General features: G+C 37.8%; 1 protein-coding gene and 1 non-coding gene across 5 annotated transcripts in view; one reads left to right on the forward strand and one right to left on the reverse strand.

Annotated features, from left to right (window-relative positions):
- Positions 1-6891: 6891 nt before the first annotated feature.
- Positions 6892-19007, reverse strand: part of HSPA14 (heat shock protein family A (Hsp70) member 14) — a 28380-nt gene continuing 16264 nt past the window's right edge. For 3 of the 4 annotated variants that reach the window (XM_040248994.1, XM_040248992.1, XM_040248993.1), the window contains 5 exons: positions 18215-18317; positions 13158-13370; positions 12578-12751; positions 10548-10618; positions 6892-9689 (listed from right to left, as the gene is read on the reverse strand). In XM_040248994.1, coding sequence (XP_040104928.1) covers positions 9611-9689; positions 10548-10618; positions 12578-12751; positions 13158-13370; positions 18215-18317 — 640 coding nt within the window. In that variant the 3' untranslated portion in view covers positions 6892-9610. Of the gene's footprint in view, positions 9690-10547; positions 10619-11976; positions 12079-12577; positions 12752-13157; positions 13371-18214; positions 18318-19007 lie in introns of all 4 variants that reach the window. The other variant, XR_005722560.1, reaches the window with a different exon arrangement.
- LOC120869657 lies at positions 12128-12251 on the forward strand. Its single transcript, XR_005722622.1, has one exon. It is a non-coding gene; the product is annotated as a small nucleolar RNA SNORD22 (small nucleolar RNA).

Below are 19007 nucleotides of genomic sequence, written 5' to 3' on the forward strand. Positions count from 1 at the left end.
TTGTTTCTGTTTCACTCTCGGAGATTCAATAGGAATGGGGTGTAACGGAGACGTTGGAATTTTTAAAGCTCCCGAGGTGATTCTCAGTGTGCAGTTTGAAACCACTGGTCTAGATCAGTGCTTCTCACACCTGAAAGGGCATAGGGTCATCTGGACATCTTGTTAACATGCAGATTGGAATGGGGGGGCGGGGGGCTGGCGAGCTGGGCCGAGATCTGGAGTTCTGTGTTTATGACTAGCTTCCGGACTACGCCCCACGCCTGGGGGTGGAGCCGCCTCCTTGTAGCCAGGCTGCCGGACGCCCAGGTCCTCACACCTGGACCACACAGGTCTCCACTCCCACCCCGTCCCCATTCATCCATCACACCGCATCCATGGTGACTGTTCAAAACGATCTGAAGCAGAAATCTTCCAAGAGTAAATCGCAGAAGTTCGGTAGAAAGCCGTTTGACGTCTACCAAGGATTTTTAAAAGAAATTTATGTAAAATACAAAAAGATTTTAAAGCATCCTATGTAAGTTTGCGATGTTGGGAATAAACACAGAACATTAAAGGAATTAATTTGTTTGATTACATTATGAAATACTGTCAAGCCATTAAAGATGTTTATGAAGCCTTTGGTGTCATGGAGAAGTGTTTAACAAAACTTCTTAAAACATAAAACAACCAAAAGCTGTAAAATATACAGTTTCAACTATGTAAGGAAATGTATAGGAAGATAGATATAAAGTCTCAGGGGAGTGGTTTCCTTTTTGACTTCTTGTTTTTACGAATTTTCTGTAATGAGCATCTTGTAATGGTTTAGTCGCTAAGTTGTGTCCAACTCTTGTGACCCCATGGACTCTAGCCAGCCAGACTCCTTTGTCCACAGGATTTCCCAGGCAAAAATACTGGAGTGGCTTGCTATTTACTTCTCCAGGGGATATTCCCAACCCAGGAATTGAACCGGGGTCTCTGCATTGCAGGTGGACTCTGCAGGCAGACTCCTCCTGCATTGAAGGTGTATACTTGACTGAGCTACAAGGTTATGAGCATCTTATTACCTTGATAATAAGGAATAGAAGGTCCTATCCAACCCTGCTACATGGAGGGCCCTTTGTGATATGGTGGTTCCTGCCCACTTCTCAAGCCTCACTGCTCATTTCCTCCTGTTCTAATTGTAACTTCCTCGAATATTCAATCTCCTGCTCCTTGTCTGCAGGACTTCGGTCAAACCTGTTCCCTCTGCCTAGAAAATGCCAACTCTCCCCCTACCTATGCTAGGATGATTCCTACAGACGCTTTAAGACCTGGATAGCACCTCACCTACTTCCAAGGGCTACCCCCCTGGTCATCCCCCACCCCCGTATACTCTCTGCTTCTATGTTTTAGAGCACCCGTACTCAATAGCATCCAGCCTCACTCAACTGCCCTCTACTTCCCTCTTGGTTTTCCCCCACTTCACTGGCCACTCTTTCACTCCTATGTGGGCTCCCTTTCCTCTATCCAACCTAAATGCTGGGGTTCAAGATTTGGCCTTGGGGCATTTCTCTTATGCTCTTTTCCTAAGTGACTGCCTCAATTCCTATGGATTTAAATATCTTTTCCAGTTAAGATTCCCAACTTTCTGTCTCCAGTCCTGACCTCTATTCTCAATTCCAGACTTGAATATCCACAGTGCCTAGCTGACATATCCACTTAGGTGTTTAAACCAACATACCAGATTGTATATATCCCCTTATTCGCCTGGAGTATGTTCCAAAACTCCCAGTGGATGCCTGAGACCACAGATAGTACTGAACCCTATATATACTATGGTTTTCCCTAAACATACTTCTATGATGAAGATTTAATTTACAAATTAGGCACAGCACCATCACTTCATGGCAAATAGATGGTGAAGCAGTGGAAGCAGTGTCAGACTTTATTTTGGGGGGCTCCAGAATCAGTGCAAATGGTGACTGCAGCCATGAAATTAAAAGACGCTCACTCCTTGGAGGAAAAGTTATGACCAACCTAGACAGCATATTAAAAAGCAGAGACATTACTTTGCCAACAAAGGTCTGTCCAGTCAAAGCTATGGTTTTTCCAGTAGTCATGTAAGGATGTGAGAGCTGGACTATAAAGAAAGCTGCGTGCCAAAGAATTGATACTTTTGAACTGTGGTGTTGGAGAAGACTCTTGAGAGTCCCTTGGACTGCAAGGAGATCCAACCAGTCCATCCTAAATAAAATCAGTCCTGAATATTCATTGGAAGGACTGATCTTGAAGCTGAAACTCCAATACTTTGTCCCCTTGATGCAAAGAACTGACTCATTTGAAAAGACCTTGATGCTGGGACAGATTGAAGGCAGGAGGAGAAGGGGACAGCAGAGGATGAGATGGTTGGATGGCATCACCTACTCAATGGACATAAGTTAACTCTGGGAGTTGGTGATGGACATGGAGGCCTGGCGTGCTGCAATCCATGGGGTCGCAAAGAGTCAGATGCGACTGAACTGAACTGAAGGGATTAACAAAAATAAATAATAATGGTTGGACAGTTATATAGTAATGAAAGTTATGTGACTGTGGTCTCTTTCAAAATACCGTGTAGAAATTGGATCTTTTCCATCTTAATGAAGCACTTATCAGTTGCTGTGGTGGTAACTTTTTCAGTTTGAGGTGTCACAGCAAAACTTGCACGGGTTTTTTTCCTTCTTCACAATTTTATAGAACATTTGTTTTTACCGAAGATCATGCAGATGACTTTTCCCCTTTCCTTATTAAGTCAAGAACTTTCACTTAAATGAAGTACTTTTTGTCTTATCTTTGGTATACCTGAATTGCCACATCACTCCTTGTGTGCTGTGGGGTCATTATTAAGGGTGTTGTTGTTGTTCAGTCACTAAGTCATGTCTGACTGTTTGCGACCCCATGAACCATAGCACACCAGGCTTCCCTGTCCTTCACCATCTCCCTGAGTTTACTCAAACTCATGTCCATTGAGTCAGTGATGCCATTCAACCATCTCATCCGCTGTCACCACCTTCTCCTCTTACCCTCAGTCTTTCCCAGAATCAGGGTCTTTTCCAGTGAATTGGCTCTTACCATCAGGTGGCCCAAGTATTTGAGCTTCAGCTTTACCATCAGTCTTTCCAATGAACATTCAGGGTTCATTTCCTTTAGGATTGACCAGTTTGATCTCTTTGCTGTCCAAAAGACTCTTAAAGAGTCTTCTCCAACACCACAGTTTGAAAGCATCAATTCTTTGGTGCTCAGCCTTCTTTATGGCCCAACTCTCACATCTGTACATGAATACTGGAAAAACCATAGCTTTGACTATATGGACCTTTGTCAGCAAAGTAATATCTCTGCTTTTTAATATGCTGTCTAGATTTGTCATAGCTTTTCTTCCAAGGAGCAAGTGTCTTTTATTTTGGTGGCTGCAGTCACCATCTGCAGTGATTTTGGAGCCCCAGAAAATAAAATGTCACAGTTTCCACTTTTTCCTATTTGTCGTGAAGTCACAGAACTAGATACCACGATCTTCATTTTTTGAATGCTGAGTTTTAAGCCAGTTTTTACACTCTCCTCTTTTACCTTCATCAAGAGGTTCTTTAGTTCCTCTTCACTTTCTGCCATTAAAGTGATATTATCTGCATATCTGTGGTTGTTGGTATTTCTCCTGACAATCTTGATTCTAGCTTGTGCTTCGTCCAGCCTGGCATTTTGCATGATGTACTCCGCATATAAGTTAAATAAGCAGGGTGATAATACACAGCCTTGATGTACTCCTTTCCCAATTTTGAACCAGTCCCTTGTTCTATGTTGGGTTCTGTTACTTCTTGTCCTGCATAAAAGTTTCTCAGGAGGCAGGTAAGGTGGTCTGATATTCCCATCTCTTTAACAGTTTTCCAGTTTGTTGTGATCCTGGACAGTCAAAGGCTTTTGCATAGCTGGGTCATAGAAAAAGCAAGGGAATTAAAAAAAAAAAAATCTCCTTTTGCTTCATTGACTATGCTAAAGCCTCTGACTGTGTGGATCACAAGATAAGGGTGACCTGAACACAAGCACTGTGATACCACGACAGTCAATCTGATTATGACTACTACTAAGTGACTGAGGGGTGAGACAGACACAATGGACAAGGATGATTCAAGTCCCAGGGCAGCCAAGATGCCACCACACTATGCTGAACAGTGTGCAATTTAAAGCTTATTGCTTATTTCTGGGATTTTCCATTTATGGAATTCAGTGTAGGTGACTGAAACTTTGGAAGGTGAAAGCTTGTGTAAGAGAGGACTGACTGTACTCAGAAAAGTACCCTTGATTTTTGCCGCCCAGCCTGGTCTTCTCCACTGCAGCCCCATGAACTGTCTCACCTCCATATGCTGGACCACCTGCTCAGGTGTTTAAGAAGAAATTCCAGCATCTTGATTCACCCTATCCTTATTCTCCAAATTAACTCCATCCGCAAGTCATGTTAGCTATAGGTCTAAAATACACCTTGCTTCTGCCTCTCCTATCACTGTTGCTACTAGTCCAGGCCATCATTTCACAACCAGAGTCTTGCAAAAAGCCTACCTGATGTCACTCTACTATTGCTCCCCTCCAGTCCATCTTCCATACAGCTGAAAATGTGGACTCAAACCTAAGTGGAACATGGCCTCCTTCTGTTTTAAATATCTCCCAATGTGCCTGGAATACAATCCCAACCTTCTAATAGCCCTTACACATCTTAGTGGGACTGGAAACCTCTCTTTTGAATCTTTGTGTCTCTCTCCTTCTGCTCACTATTCTTTAGGACTTGTTTTACTCATTCAGAAACCTGCCATTATGGAACTCCATTGGTGGTCCAGTGGTTAGGACTCTATGCTTCCAATGTAAGGGGAACGGGTTTGATTCCTGGTCAGGGAACTAAGAGGGCTTTCCAGGTGGCTCAGTGGTAAAGAATCTGCCTGCCAAGCAAGAGATGTGGGTTCCATCACTGGATCAGGAAGATCCCCTGGAGAAGAAAATGGCAATCCACTCCAGTACTCTTGCCTGGGAAATCCCATGAACAGAGAAGGCTGGTGTGCTACAGGCCATGGGGTTTATAGACAGTCAGATAAGACTTAGCAACTAAATAACAACAGGGAACTGAGATCCCACATGCTGTGTGCCGCCAAAAAAAAAAAAACCACCTGTCAATGTGTATATCCTACTTGCCAGGTTCTATATGAGGTGCTGGGAATGTAACAATGGACAAGAAAGAGAAAGACCCTGTCCTCCTTGTGGGAGGAGCAGATAATAAACAAGGAAATAATGTAAGGCAGGCAGCCCAAATTACTTCCTAGTTCAGAGGACATGGTCCTCCCTCTCTTCACATTGCTGGGTCTCAGCTTAAATGTCACTTCTTCAGAGACCCCTCCTGGTCACGCTGTCTAAAATAGATTCTCTCTCCCTTGCCCTCTTTAGTGTACTTATCAAACTGTTATCTTGTCTGTTTGGGGGGTCTTGATCAGTTTCAGTAGCAATTTAGAGAATGTATTGGACTCTTTCATAAATCGTTTCTTTTGTTCCTTTAGTCTTGCTGCTGCTGCTGCTAAGTCACTTCAGTCGTGTCTGACTCTGTGTGACCCCATAGATGGCAGCCCACCAGGCTCCCCCATCCCTGGGATTCTCCAGGCAAGAACACTGGAGTGGGCTGCCATTTCCTTCTCCAATGCATGAAACTGAAAAGTGAAAGTGAAGTTGCTCAGTCGGGTCTGACTCTTAGCAACCCCATGGACTGCAGCCCATCAGGCTCCTTCACCCATAGGATTTTCCAGGCAAGAGTACTGGAGTGGGTTGCCATTGCCTTCTCTTTAGTCTTGGATCCCATTAATTCCAGGGGACAGATTAGGCCTTTTGTCTTCAACACACATTACTGTGTCTACTGTCTAGAGCAGCAATTCTCAAAGTAAAGTAAAAGGACCTCAAGATCCTTCCAGGGGGTCATAAGTTCAAACTACTTCATGATAATACCAAGATGTTATCTGCCTTCTTCACTTTCCTCTGATGAGTATACGACAAAGTTTTCCAGAGGTTACACAATTTGGACCCTGGAACAGACTGAATGAAGGAACAGATAATAAAAAAGAGCTATCTTTTTAAGCCAGAAATTTAAAAGATTTGAAAAATATAAAACAATACAACTCTTGCCGCTAAATTTGTTATTTTCAAAAATGTTACTTGTGCTAATGTTAACTTAATTTACAAATGAATGATTATTTTTAAAATATCTTGGCTTTAATTTCTATATGGTAAATAACACTATGGAGGAAGTTTGTGTGGCTCAGTGTTAAAGAATTTGCCTGCTAACGCAATCCAAGTCGGGAAGATCTCCTAGAGAAGGAAACTGCAACCCACTTCAGTATTCTTGCCAGGATAATCCCATGGACAAAGGAGTCTGATGGGTTACAGTCCAGGGGATCGCAAAGAGTCAGACATGACTTAGTGACTGAACAATAACAACAAATAACTAGATATATATAACAAGTACAAACAAAAGTTCCTTAGGTTTTCAATAATTTCAAAGAGTATAAAGGAATCATGAGACTAAAAAGTTTGAGATGTTGGTAAATCCTGGCCGTAGATGAAGAGGGAAATAAAGTCACTAAACTTAGTGACTAAATAACAAACATACACCAGTGTCCTCAAGAAAAATAAATACAGAATTATGCCTCCACCTCTCAATTTTTCTTTATAAAAACCACAGAAAACATACTTTTGAAATCCATGGAACGTCTCCTTTTCCATTTACATAAATTTTCTTCTTTGAGACTTATAGAATAGTAGCAGAATGGAGATCAGAAAATGTGAATTTAAATGAAAAAAAAAATGCACATAATGTGCTTAGAATAGTAGGCAATGAAGAAAAATTAAGTATACCAAAAAAGCACTTGAATATTAGTTCAAAACCCATTTATTTGCTCTGAGACCTTTGGAAATTATTTAACTTCTCTGAATCTATTTCCACATCTAGAACACAAAAATAATACATGCCATATTACTCTCTATATATTGCAAAGTACTCACACAGTGAGATCACAATTCAAAAAGGAAATAATGAATTAAAGCAAATAAAGAGCAATATTATTATAAATGTTACATGATCACTGTTATTTTAGAAATTGTGGCATTTCCCTCTAGTTTTGTGCTCTGACACTGTTTTCTCAATTTTTAAAAACTGTGATGAAATAGTTTGTGACCTCCTAAGACCTTCACAGTATTATATATACTGTGAAGAAATATACAACATTATATATACTGTGAGTGTATTATTAGGTATCATACTGTATACAGGCATTTCTTTTTGTATTTGGCTCTGTCCTTTAGACAATGTAAATGTCAGCAGGCAAAATTATAATCTGACATAATCTTCTGCTGACAAAAGTACTCAAGTGTTTTAACATATATGAGACACTGCAAAAATGGTTGGTAAGTGAATGAAAAGATTATCAAGATGTTCACCAAAAATAACATTTGTAACTCAAGGTGCTAGAATAGAGGATGTTTTATGTTTGCTTCTTTAATTTTAATTTATAATGAGTATGTGTCATTTTATAATCAGAAAAATGTTAAAGGGATTTTCACCTTGAAAAATTAAAAGAAAAAAAAAACAAAAAACTATGAAGTTTAATTGGCAAATCTTCCAGTTGTGGATGTAAGAAAATTTGGGAGTACAGCAGACTCTTGAGAACATAGTTCAGGGGCTATTCTGGGGGTTGGGATACAATGGTATCTTAGACTAAGAGTCTCTTGCCCTCACAATGCTTAATAATCCAGTGGGGAAAACAGTCAAATAAGTAAAAGTGTTACCTGGATATGGAAGGAAAGAAAACTCTTGGATAAATGCTTATGATATTTTACTCTGTAAATTTCACTAATCTATTTCAGGGGTTGACAAACATTTTCTGTAAAGGGCTAGACAGTAAATATTTAAAGCTTTGTGGCTCATACAGTCCCTGCTATAACTACTCAACGCTCCCATTATAGTGAGAAACGGCCGCAGACAACACGTACACGATTGAGTGTGGCTATATTCTAATAAAATTGTTATCGACAAAAACAGGTGTAGGGTAGGACAGACTCATTGCCAATAGTTTGCCAACCCCTGGTCTAAACAGCTAATTATAGCTACAAAATAAAATCCTACAGCACTTTTCCAAAGCATAACTGAAAGCAGATGTAGCAGTTCAACTAGTTTAGCTGGTATTTTCCTAAATTCTAGAAACACTTAATAGCTTATATATAATCATTTTATTTCAAAATCATTTAAAAAGTTTTATTTATTTATTTATGGCTGCACTGAGTCTTCGCTGTTGCTCATGGACTCTAGACTGTGGGCTCAGTAGTTGTGATGTATGGGATTAGTTGCTCTGTGGCATGTGGGATCTTCCCAGACCAAGGGTAGAACCCGTGTCCCCTGCATTGACAGGAGGATTCTTAATCCCTGGACGATCAGGGAAGTCCTTATTTCAAAGTTTTTAAAACTTGGGACAAGATAATAAAAGATAACTAAGTACTTAGCCTTTAATCAAAGGACAGACCTTTGAGGCTGCCTCTTTGTGGACTTATTAGACACATACCTGAATTTTCCTTGGTGCTTCTGTCTATAATTTGATGCAGAATAATAGATTTAAGTTTAGTTTCTCCATTTAAGAAATAAATGATTACTGTCATCTGTCTCCATAAAAATCAATGGTAATAATAAATCACATTTCAAAGTCTTGAACAGGTGAAAAAACAGCAGAGTTTTAAAATTTTACTGGGTAAAGATATTTCCCCTTCTCAAGTCCACTGGGAACAAAGGAAAGAAACGAGTGGAAAATCCTCCCTTGGTAATGAATCTAGAGTCTAATGCACATGGCTCACCTTCAAGCTCTCTCTTCAACACAGGCAGATTAGTTGTCTTGTTTTACTAAGAGAAAAAGCTTCTTCCTTAGTGTCCACCTAAGTATTCTCAATGCACTAGTCAGCATTTTCTGGTGAATAGAAAGTGGCTAGGCTTTTCTTCAAAAAAAAAAACACAAACTTTCAACTTCAAATGGAAAACATGTTTTTCAGAGGGAAAAAAAATAGCCTTAAGATAATTATGAAAGTGCACCCCATGTGTTTCCCTCCACTGTTAAGAGTCTGGTGTTCAGCTGTCCATTCTTCTCTCTACATGTGTCACATGTGGGTTTATAAACAATTGTGTGGTTTTTTTTTTAAGCAAAAATGGTATCTTACTTTGCACATGGCTCTATGGTTTCTTTCATTTAACATCAAAGACTTTTAAACTGTTCTTAGCTGATTAATAAGAATTTCTTAAAGTTAGAAATTATAAAAACAAAAAACATTTTTAACTGCAACATTAAATTTCTGGTAAAGTTTCCTTCAAGCCACTTGATTTTATTCTAAGTAGGTTCATGACAGAGAAAGTTCCTTGTATTTCCCACTAATAATGGAAATCTTAAGTGGAAAACAACAAAAATAAGTTTGCAACAATTACCAATATACTATAGTTTAATAGAAACATAGATCATACAGGTAATTTGAAAAGTATTTTAATATAAACATTCTTAAACAAAATGAAATAATGTTGACATTTTAGATTTTAAAAATTCATGGTTCCTCTAAAATACTAAGATGCCACCTCTATAGTAATTGCCTCACATTTTCCAGTTTCTTGATCTGTGCACGTCACGTGTAAAGATCCATCCCTATGCAAACAAAAAATAGTAACACTTCATAAGCTCAATTTATAAAAGCAGAAAGTTCATAAGAAACTACTTGAGGACTTTGAGTAAATAAGAGATCATTTTACCTTTTGAAAGAAGAGTATTAAGAGATAAATAACTGAAACACAACTTCATGTCTTTACATTTAGAATCATATGCCATACTTGGGTAGTTGTTCTTTAAAAATCTCCTTCTGTGTCACTATGATGAAGGTTGTATTCCTTGAGAACTCATGATGATAAAGACCTTGAGTTAAAAACTTTATGCAAGTTCAAGATACGAGTTGTTTTCAGTCCGGGGCCATGATAGATCTACCCTAATGAATTCTACATTCTGGCTAAATATGATTTATGGAATAAACTGCCCTTAATGTTGATTTGGAAATGATTTACTTGTAAGACATAGTATTACGGATGAACTATTGTTAAAGAAATGATAACAGCTGAATTTAATTTGTAGTATATGTCCTATAGATTTCCTATTGAAATACTGAAATAAACTTACACTTTCATAGGACAAAAATCAATTATGTAAACCTTAGGAAATCATATTTAAAGTCGATAAAAATTATGTCTCAAACTTGTATGGACCAATTTTTTAGGTTGACTACACCCATAATAATAAAAGAAGTCACAAAAAATTCCGAATGATAATGACTTGAGATATACTTTTCTTGGTAAATACACTTAATTTTACAGGGAAAAATCTAAGTGACTGGTAAGATCTTTATAAGCTTTTAATAAATGATTTTCTCAAGAGTGACAACAGATGAATCAATTGAAAAAAAGGCAGAATCTCAAAGCAAATTTTCTTAACATCGGAAGTACATTAATTTTTTACCTTTTCATAGTAAGAACAGCTAATATATCACGTAATCCATTTTCTTTTTTATCTAAATCTTGGAGCACAACCTGTTTAGGCAAAAATAATACAAAGATGATTCAGTATTTTGACATTAATAAATTGATGCATCAATTATTCCAATGAACTAAATCTTATTCATTACTGAAAAAACCTTTTAAAACAGGGCTGTTTTCAGTTCTTTTACCATTTATCATAATTCAAAGCATAGAATTAAGCTCTCTTAACTGACACATCTCCTCTAAAAGGAGGGCATGGAAGATAACTAATATTATTTGTCCCTCCTAAATATCATGTCCTAGATTAAAATGATACTGTTTGTCTCAGAAAATAAAGACTGTTTTTCTTTTTGGTGATTACACTATTACAGTAATGCGTACATTACATTTTGGCAAGCCTTTTATATATACTTTAAAAAATTCAAATATTTCAAATGCACTTGAAAAAACCATTTAAAATAAATACATGTCAAATTCTTTTGTACTATGATTACATTTGTAAGTAAGAACTATTAATGGATTTACTATAAAATTACTAGGTTTCCTAAAGAAAGGCATACCAACAGATCAAGTTTGAAAGTTACTTTTCAGATTTTGCCAACATGAAATTTTATGACCTTAGGTAAACACCAAGTTTACTCATTTGTAAACTGAGGTAGTTAGAAGAGATGGAATCTGTAGAAGATTCTCTTCCAAATTCAGTATTATGTGACTAGTTTTTTCCTTTCCAGCATCTGGTAGCTGCAGAGTCTCCGAGTAGTGTGTCCAGAGAAAATGTAAGAAATGCACTGATTCGAGACGAATACTGGACTTCCATCTGAGTTTAGAGCCTGGCGCACAGCAAAGTACTTTTATAGTGATGCACTGTAGAAGCATATGGAGGAGCTTTGAAAGCTTTACTAGCTTGAAGGAGCCCAGGCAAGAATACTGGAGTAGTTTGCCATTTCCTACTCCAGGGGATCTTCCCAACCCAGGGATTGAACCCAGGTGCCTTGTGTCTCTGGCACTGGCAGGCAGATTCTTTACCACTGTGCCACTTGGGAAGTCCATTATTTCTTGGGCATGTTTCTAAGCAAATTACATGGCTCCATATGATACATTTTAAAGGTTGTAGAGGACCATATCATATGATCTAGGCATGTGGTATTTGAAAAAGCAAACTTATCCTACGTCAGAGGCAGCATGGTGCAATGGCAAGAGCATGGGCTCAGGAGTAAAACCAACCTGAGGATAAATCTCAGCTCAGTCAAGCACAAGGTATTTACTATCATGAGCCTGTTTCTTAATCACCTACAAAATGCACACAACAATGTCTATCTCATAGCACTTGGGATTATGTTTGTAAATTGCCTGGTAGAGCACACTTGGCATTTAGCAAACAAATAAATGTCATTTCCCCTGCCACTGACCTGACTGTCAAGGAAGGTAGAGAGCACAAAGAGAAGCGGTAGAAACACAACTGCACTTCGTTTTCATTTTCCTCTTTCAAATTGAAATAGCTTGTTTCTTCTCTTTCCAAAATGAATAAGTAAAATTAATCCATTCATAACAGTGTGTTAATCCCAGTGAAGAAACATTCATGTCTCATTCCCTGTCCTAGTCCCAGAGCCTGTAAAGGTGAACCCACTGGCGTTGGCTGGGGGAGAAGAGGAAAGCTCACTCCAGAAGCAACTGTCTGAGGGATCCTAAGAATTTCTAAACAAGGCAAAGAGGGGAATAAATGACTGGTTGAAAAATAAGATTGTATTTTTTGGGGGTCTAAAGAAAGAACAAAGCACACATGATGGAATCCAACATGAAGGAAATAAAAAATGGAAATTTTTGTACAGATTACCTGTTCAAATTAGCATATAATCATTTCAGCCTGTGTAAATAAGTTTTGTTTAAAAAAAAAAGTGTTAAATGTCCTATATGCACAGTTTATGAATTAATGTTAAACAGAACCTAAACCAGAAGGAAAATCTAAACGGTTTCATGTGATTAATTCATAGTATAATCTGATATATTCACCTGTGCAAACTTGTTTTCTACTTTTGCAGAGTTTTTCCCCTCAGACTCATAGAGTTCAAGACACACTGAGGATATACTTCCAGGAGCCTGCAATGTGTGTTGTCTTCGAGCTGGCAAAGGAGTCCCTGATGGAAACAGTACTTTGAAGCTGTTGGCTCCTGATTCATCAACTCCCTAATAAGCAGGAAAATAATATGCACATCCTTTGAAATCATTGCAATGAGAAAAAAATCACTCCTACTAGAAATGACGATATAGTCCTTGTTGATAATCTCAACACTATAAAGCAGCAAAGAGAAAAAAATGGAACCGATCCTTAATCCCAACCCACTTTAAAAATAAATTGAAACATACACTTCTCAACCTGTATTAGAAGCTTATGATTAAAACGATAGCAAATTAAGAAATTAACAGGTTAATATCAACTGAAAGAATATCAGAAACTCATTACAAGTAAAATTATAAACCTAAATTTAAAATTTTTACCAGTACAAGGTTTTATTTTAAAAACCATATGCATGTAAACCTGTGGCAATAACTTTATACTATGTATGGAAAAGTAAAGACAAGCTAAACATACCTTAACTAAAATATCCTTGGCCGAACACTCTATCTGAAGAGCATCTTCCACTGAAAGGCTTTCTTTCCCAATAAGGATTCCTGCTTCTATAGCTGCACCAATAGGGATGACCTCATCAGGAGGAATGGAATTGAGAAGCTCAACAGCTGGGAAAAGATCTCTAATCATTTGCTGAAGCCTTGGGATTCGAGAAGACCCTCCACAAAGGACAACCTAGAAAATAAAAACAATTTTCAGTTTTTTACTTTTAGAACAATAATTGTTTCTCAAAATTAGATGTAACAGGCCATCTTCATCACATGGTAAAATATAAGAAGCCCTATTTTAGCATATTATTTTAAACTTATCATATAAAATATACACATATAGACATGTATTTAGTACACTGTTAATATTTAACATATTCTTTACTTATAATGACAAAGTTTAAAATGACGAAAGAGTAAAGAAAGAGCCAGATACTATGGAGGCCAAGTATCTGAGTTCCAATCATGGCTCTATCACTTACATGCCAGCATTACTTCAGGGAAAGTCCTTACCCTCTCTGGAAACCTTTTATTGGGTTGGCCACAATGTTCGTTCTGGTTTTTCCATAACAGCTTATGAAAAGGAACTTCTTGGCCGACCCTACAGTTTCCTCATCTGTAAATGGAGAGTCAATTTCCTGACTTTGCCAGGATTAAATGTTTCAGTGAATATTGCCAGGATTAAATGTTTCAGTGAATATAAAGCCAATCATTTTCTCCCTCTATCCCTGTAAGAGGATTATACATCCCCACCCACAGCCACTGCCCAGACACTGCAACCTCTCCCTTTTATTTCTCTGTTCCATACTCAGGACTGGCCATGGGTCTAGCTTTGGCCAGGTGAATGTGAATACACTGGAGTACAACATATCTAAGCAGAAGTTTTAAAAGCCCTGCATGTTCTGCCATCTCCTTTCCTCTTTCCCTTCCTCCACAAGAGCTGCTCCTTTAGCCTGGGTCGTGGAATGAGAAGCACACAGAAAAATGCCAAAGCAGTAGACACACGGCTACCTTCAGCTGCTCATGTGGAACACAAGCAAGAAAAAACTGTTCACTACAGAAAACCAGTGAGACTTGGGGGTTGTTCATTACTGTCATAAGGTCAACAAACTACAGAGACAACACTATATTTTTAAATTCTCAAAAGCTTGTATTTTAGAAGTATCTAGTGGGAAGCTGCTGTATAGTACAGGGAGCTCAGCCCAGTGCTCAGTTATGTCCTAAAGGGGTGGGGAGGCAATAAATGTATACATACAGCTAATCCACTTCATTGTACAGCAGAAACTAACACAACTTTGTAAAGCAATTATACACCAAAAAAAAAAAAAAATCCTTAATTCTAAGAATCTACTTGATCTTTAGTCAAGCAATTGAGGATTGTACCATTTGTGATATCTAATGTCAGGGTTGTAGGACCAGTTAACGAAGGAAGAGAACTCACATGAACTGATCATCTATGGTACTTCACACCCTGTGCCATACATGGTTTTCATTTAATCTTCACAACAACCCTATAGAATAAGTTATAATACTTAGCTGAAAGTTAAATATTATTACCCTCCTAGTAAGAAGAGATAAGACAGTAAGGCTCAGGAAATTAAGTGATTGGTCTATTCTGGAACTATTAGCACTGTGAGCTTTCCAATTCAGCTGGATCTGTCTCCAAACTCATTCCCTTCCCACCACTGCCTTGTATCATTTATACCACAGGCTTTCATCTTTATAAGCCACACTTCTACTCACGTACCACAATGCATAGCATATGTATGCAAAAAAAAAAAACCCAACTGAACTAAAACCTCTACAGACAAAAGAATGCAACTTTCATGTTACAACATACACAAAAATAGTGAAAATATAAAACTTTCAAACTATAGCAAATTAAAAGAAAACAGTAATAAATACTTGTCAAACACTTGAACAAAGATGGACTTGGTAAATTCAGAAGCAGCTGAAGAATTGAGAGTAACAGAACAGGTTTAAATAGATCAAGAAATGAAACCTCAGTGTGTGAAACACCCATCCTCCCTAATAGAACCAAAATTCAATAGTAAACTGCATGCTTCAAAAGAAGGTTGCAGTAAATAGCAGTTAATTTTCTGATTATACAGAGCATTTACACAAATAAATTTTAAAAATCCATAAGATTTGACTAAACAGACAAAGAATATGAAATATTTACACATAAGGAAATACAAAATTAAACATTTACTAACATTGATAATTCCAATCCCAAAGAAAGGCAATGCAAAAGAATGCTCAAACTACCGCACAATTGCACTCATCTCACACGCTAGTAAAGTAATGCTCAAAATTCTCCAAGCCAGGCTTCAGCAATACGTGAACCGTGAACTCCCTGATGTTCAAGCTGGTTTTAGAAAAGGCAGAGGAACCAGAGATCAAATGGCCAACATCCACTGGATCACGGAAAAAGCAAGAGAGTTCCAGAAAAACATCTATTTCTGCTTTATTGACTATGCCAAAGCCTTTGACTGTGTGGATCACAATAAACTGTGGAAAATTCTGAAAGAGATGGGAATACCAGACCACCTGACCTGCCTCTTGAGAAATCTGTATGCAGGTCAGGAAGCAATAGTTAGAACTGGACGTGGAACAACAGACTGGTTTCGAATAGGAAAAGGAGTACGTCAAGGCTGTATATTGTCACCCTGCTTATTTAACTTCTATGCAGAGTACATCATGAGAAACGCTGGACTGGAAGAAACACAAGCTGGAATCAAGATTGCCGGCAGAAATATCAATAACCTCAGATATGCAGATGACACCACCCTTATGGCAGAAAGTGAAGAGGAACTCAAAAGCCTCTTGATGAAAGTGAAAGAGGAGAGTGAAAAAGTTGGCTTAAAGCTCAACATTCAGAAAATGAAGATCATGGCATCTGGTCCCATCACTTCATGGCAAATAGATGGGGAAACAGTGTCAGACTTTATTTTGGGGGGCTCCAAAATCACTGCAGATGGTGACTGCAGCCATGAAATTAAAAGATGCTTACTCCTTGGAAGAAAAGTTATGACCAACCTAGATAGCATATTCAAAAGCAGAGACATTACTTTGTCGACTAAGGTCCGTCTAGTCAAGGCTATGGTTTTTCCCATGGTCATGTATGGATGTAAGAGTTGGACTATGAAGGAGGCTGAGAGCCGAAGAATTGATGCTTTTGAACTGTGGTGTTGGAGAAGACTCTTGAGAGTCCCTTGGACTGCAAGGAGATCCAACCAGTCCATTCTGAAGGAGATCAACCCTGGGATTTCTTTGGAAGGAATGATGCTAAAGCTGAAACTCCAGTACTTTGGCCACCTCATGCGAAGAGTTGACTCATTGGAAAAGACTCTGATGCTGGGAGGGATTGGGGGCAGGAGGAGAAGGGGACGACAGAGGATCAGATGACTGGATGGCATCACTGACTCGATGGATGTGAGTCTGGGTGAGCTCCGGGAGTTGGTGATGGACAGGGAGGCCTGGCGTGCTGCGATTCATGGGGATGCAAAGAGTCGGACACGAATGAGCGACTGAACTGAACTGAACATTGATAATACGTTTTCAAAGAATCCTATAATAGTCAATAAAATACAGAGTAAAAACATATCTCTTTTCAACTACTTAATGGAAAATTTATCTTTAAATGATAAAACTCAGTGTCAGCAATGTTATACTAAAATGTCTGTTCTCATACACTGCTGATGAAAGTATGAGTTAATTCAGCTCTTTTGAAAAGTAACTGAAGGTAAAAATAGGCTTCTGCTATTTATATTCTTTGACTCAATATTTTATTATAGAAACCTATCCCAAAGAATAATCTTAAATATAGGAAGAGATGGGCTTCACTTTTCTGGGGAGGGGAAGACCCGATCTAGGAGTTCAAAAGAACAATGAAATAACCTATGGCGCTCTTCCTTTTCTAGGATATTAAGAGCCTATTTAAAATTATTTCTTAAATTTTTATTTACTTATTTAGGCTGTGCTGCGTCTTTGCTGCTGCATGCACTTTCCTCTAGTTGCGGACAGCAGGGATACTCTCTTGTGGAGCACAGGCTCCAGGGTACACTGGCTACACAGCTGTGATTCCAGGGCTCTAGAGCACAGGCTCAGTAGTTGTGGTGCACGGGTTTACTTGCTCAGTGGCAGATGGGATATTCCAGGACCAAGGATTGAACCCCTGTCTCCTGATTTGACAGGCAAATTCTTTACCACTGAGCCACTGGGAAAGGCCAAGAGTCTATTTAAAATTGTGTTGATGAAGACTATATAGTAATATGGACAGAGAAATTGGTTATAATATTGTATAAGGAACATAAAATTCAAAATTGTGCAACAAATTTGACAAGTTTATTATAAAGTAAGACACTGGTCCTATTTTCTGAGTTTTCTGATATGAAAATTCCTTTATCAACAACAATGAAAAAATGTATATATATTGTAAAAGAGTAGAAATAATCTTGGGAAAAAAACTACAAACCAGCTGGAATATTTCTGAAAGTCTCTAAATCTTTTCTTATGCAAGCAAATATGCAATATTTCTCAGCAAACAGAGAGGAGACTGTTGTACTGGTTAAAAGCAGAATTGGGAACCACACTGAGTTAAATCCTAGTTCTACCACTAGCCACATGATAACCATGAAGCTACTTATATCTCTGTACCTCCAATTATAAAATGGATGTAAATATAATCACCTACTTCATAGAGGTTCCTAGTTAAGATACAGCAAGTTAATTCATGTAAAACACTCAGAAACAGTGCCTGACACCTAAGAAACACTCTAATATTTGTCAGTTTTTGCTTATATACAAAAAATACACTGAAAAGGAATTTTAATCTTTTTTGCTAATAAACACACAGAACTGTGAGTTCATTAGAGCCATTAATCAAAATTTTATCAATTTCCTTATTTCTTAATGTAAGGTAAGAAAATATTTCCATGTATAAAAATACTCTTTCAATACTAAGGGGCCATTTCCTAAATTCCCAGTCAAAAACTATTCCTAACATAAAAAAAATACAAAAGTTATTACCTTGTTGATATCATCTGCTGTAAATCCACTTTGTTCTAAGACTTCTCTGATTGCTTCTATACATTTATTAAAAAGTGGAGAACAAAGAAGTTCAAATCTTGCTCTGTAAAAACAAATAAACACAGAGGAGACAGCAGAAATAAGTTAAACAAGACATCTTTTTCTTGTAAAGGGTAATGTCAAAACCTACTGTGATAGGTCTCTTAAGAGTAGGTTTATGATCAGAACAGGATATTAGCAGAGCAATATCATGGGAGGAAAAAGTCTAGGTTATTCATCTACAAATGTATATAATATTAAATTCACATAGAAAAATTATCATACCCATAGCCTGCCTATTATAAGCTGTCAAAAAACCTAAAAATAAATTCTCAGTGTATGGGATTTCTACCAATAAATCTGTTGATTCAAATCAAACCATAATTTGGAAATTTTTTCTATTTTTATATTTTAAAGTTTTAAAAACTGTTTCTCCCTACTTTTCTTTATGGTCTGAGCCTCTGCTGCATTTAAGTTTGGTTATTTTGCACCCCCTGAGAAGCCTGAATGCTAGCAAATAAAACGACAAGTTCTATTTCCTTAATAACTGATATGAATAAACAAACATTTACTGAGTACTTGGACAAACTTAGCACTAAATTAAATATTCTGGAAACAGAAAAAATATAAAGACTCTCTTGCCCACAAGAGATTAAAATTCAATGGAACAACTTTCTTTTAGGTTGTAGCTTGAAATCTCTTAAAATATCTAGAGAACTTTCTGGAGCCACTGGCCACCTCAGACTACTGAGCA

The sequence above is a fragment of the Oryx dammah genome, unplaced genomic scaffold (genome assembly GCF_014754425.2).
Source record: "Oryx dammah isolate SB20612 unplaced genomic scaffold, SCBI_Odam_1.1 HiC_scaffold_10, whole genome shotgun sequence".
Taxonomy (NCBI): Eukaryota; Metazoa; Chordata; class Mammalia; order Artiodactyla; family Bovidae; genus Oryx; species Oryx dammah.